At 43.1% G+C, this 2,500-nt stretch overlaps 1 protein-coding gene across 1 annotated transcript in view; it reads left to right on the top strand.

The window, feature by feature from the left end:
- LOC128373239 (inactive ubiquitin carboxyl-terminal hydrolase 54-like) overlaps nucleotides 1-2,500 on the top strand; it is a 33,892-nt gene that overhangs the window by 22,652 nt on the left and 8,740 nt on the right. The window contains 1 exon segment of the mRNA XM_053333532.1: nucleotides 1,357-1,473. Within this exon segment, the coding sequence (XP_053189507.1) occupies nucleotides 1,357-1,473 (117 nt within the window).

Below are 2,500 nucleotides of genomic sequence, written 5' to 3'. Positions count from 1 at the left end.
ATCAATCAATCAATACTATCATCTATGATGTCATCATACATCTGGGAACACGGTGACATCACTTATGGCACGATGACATCATTTACGACACAATGACATCACTTATGGCACGATGACATCACTTACAACACAGTGACATCACTTATGGCACGATGACATCATTTACGACACCGTGACATCACTTATGGCACGATGACATCATTTACGACACAATGACATCACTTATGGCACAATGACATCAATAACAACATGGTGACATCACTTACGGCACGATGACATCATTTACGACACCGTGACATCACTTATGGCACAATGACATCACTTACAACACAGTGACATCACTTATGGCACGATGACATCATTTACGACACGTGACATCACTTATGGCACGATGACATCATTTACGACACGTGACATCACTTATGGCACGATGACATCATTTACAACATGGTGACATCACGGCACGATGACATCATTTACGACACAGTGACATCACTTATGGCACGATTACATCACTTACAACACAGTGACATCACTTATGGCACGATGACATCATTTACAACATGGTGACATCACTTATGGCACCATGACATCACTTACAACACAGTGACATCACTTATGGCACGATGACATCACTTACGACACAGTGACATCACTTACGGCACGATGACATCACTTACGACACAGTGACATCACTTATGGCACGATGACATCACTTACAACACAGTGACATCACTTATGGCACGATGACATCATTTACGACACCGTGACATCACTTATGGCGCGATGACATCACTTACAACACGGTGACATCACTTACGGCACGATGACATCATTTACGACATGGTGACATCACTTATGGCACGATGACATCATTTACGACATGGTGACATCACTCGCAACATGTTTTCCAGACCAGAAACAGGTCACACACCATCGTCTACCAGGCCATAAAAAAAGCCCATAACTTTGATGACTTCTTCTAACGTCAGCGGTCCAGAAACAGCAGAGTGATCCTTTAATGTGACAGTTTGGTTTGAGTCGACATCTTTTGTTATTATTCAGTTTATTTAACGTCTGTCTGGATATTATTTCATCATCTCACCATCAACAACCAAACCTGAGTTACTAGCAACTTTAATATCCATCATTTCCCATCACACACACACACACACTCACTCAGTCACCACCATCATGTCAGCAGTCTGATGTTTACGTAAATTTGATTTTAAGATTTTTTTGCATGACATCATCATAATTTATTTTCTGCATCTTTCTTTTCTTTTTTCCTTGTTTCCTTCCCTCTTTCTTTTCTTCCTGTCGTGTATCATCCGTTGCCGTGCGGCCTCGCTGCAGCTAAACTGCGGCCGGCGGCTGAGGGCGGTACTCACAACCGTGTGCAGCGCTGCATGAGGAGAGCTCGCAGCCTGCAGCAACGCATGCAACTGCAGCAGCAGCACGACTCCGAGGCAGGCAGCTCGCAACCACAGCTACAGCAGGAGGAGGGGCAACAGCTCCCGGAACAGCCCAGGTACCTGCTGCAGTACGCTCAGCTTACGACATGGTGACATCACTTACAATATGGTGACATCACTTAGGACATGGTGACATCACTTAGGATATGGTGACATCACTTACAACATGCCCAACATCACTTAGGATATGGTGACATCACTTACGACATGGTGACATCACTTACAACCTGCTGAAGTTACTTACGATATGGTGACATCACTTACAACATGGTGACATCACTTACGAGATGGTGACATCACTTAGGATATGCTGACATCACTTACGATATGGTGACATCACTTACAACATGCCCGACATCACTTACGATATGGTGACATCACTTACGATATGGTGACATCACTTACAATATGGTGACATCACTTACGATATGGTGACATCACTTACGATATGCTGACATCACTTACGATATGGCGACATCACTTACGATATGGTGACATCACTTACGACATGCTGACATCACTTACGATATGGTGACATCACTTACGACATGGTGACATCACTTACGATATACTGACATCATTTACAACATGCTGACATCACTTACGATATGGTGACATCACTTAGGATATGGTGACATCACTTACGATATGCTGACATCACTTAGGATATGCTGACATCACTTACGATATGGTGACATCACTTACGATATGGTGACATCACTTACGATATGGTGACATCACTTACGACATGCTGACATCAATTACGATATGGTGACATCACTTACGACATGGTGACATCACTTAGGATATGGTGACATCACTTAGGATATGCTGACATCACTTAGGATATGGTGACATCACTTACAACATGCTGACATCACTTACGATATGGTGACATCACTTACGATATGGCGACATCACTTACGATATGGTGACATCACTTACAACATGGTGACATCACTTAGGATATGGTGACATCACTTACGACATGCTGACATCACTTACGATATGGTGACATCACTTAC

This window comes from Scomber japonicus, chromosome 14 (assembly GCF_027409825.1).
Source record: "Scomber japonicus isolate fScoJap1 chromosome 14, fScoJap1.pri, whole genome shotgun sequence".
NCBI lineage: Eukaryota > Metazoa > Chordata > Actinopteri > Scombriformes > Scombridae > Scomber > Scomber japonicus.
The sequence above is the reverse complement of the archived record's forward strand: the minus strand, read 5'-3'. Positions and strand labels throughout refer to the sequence as shown.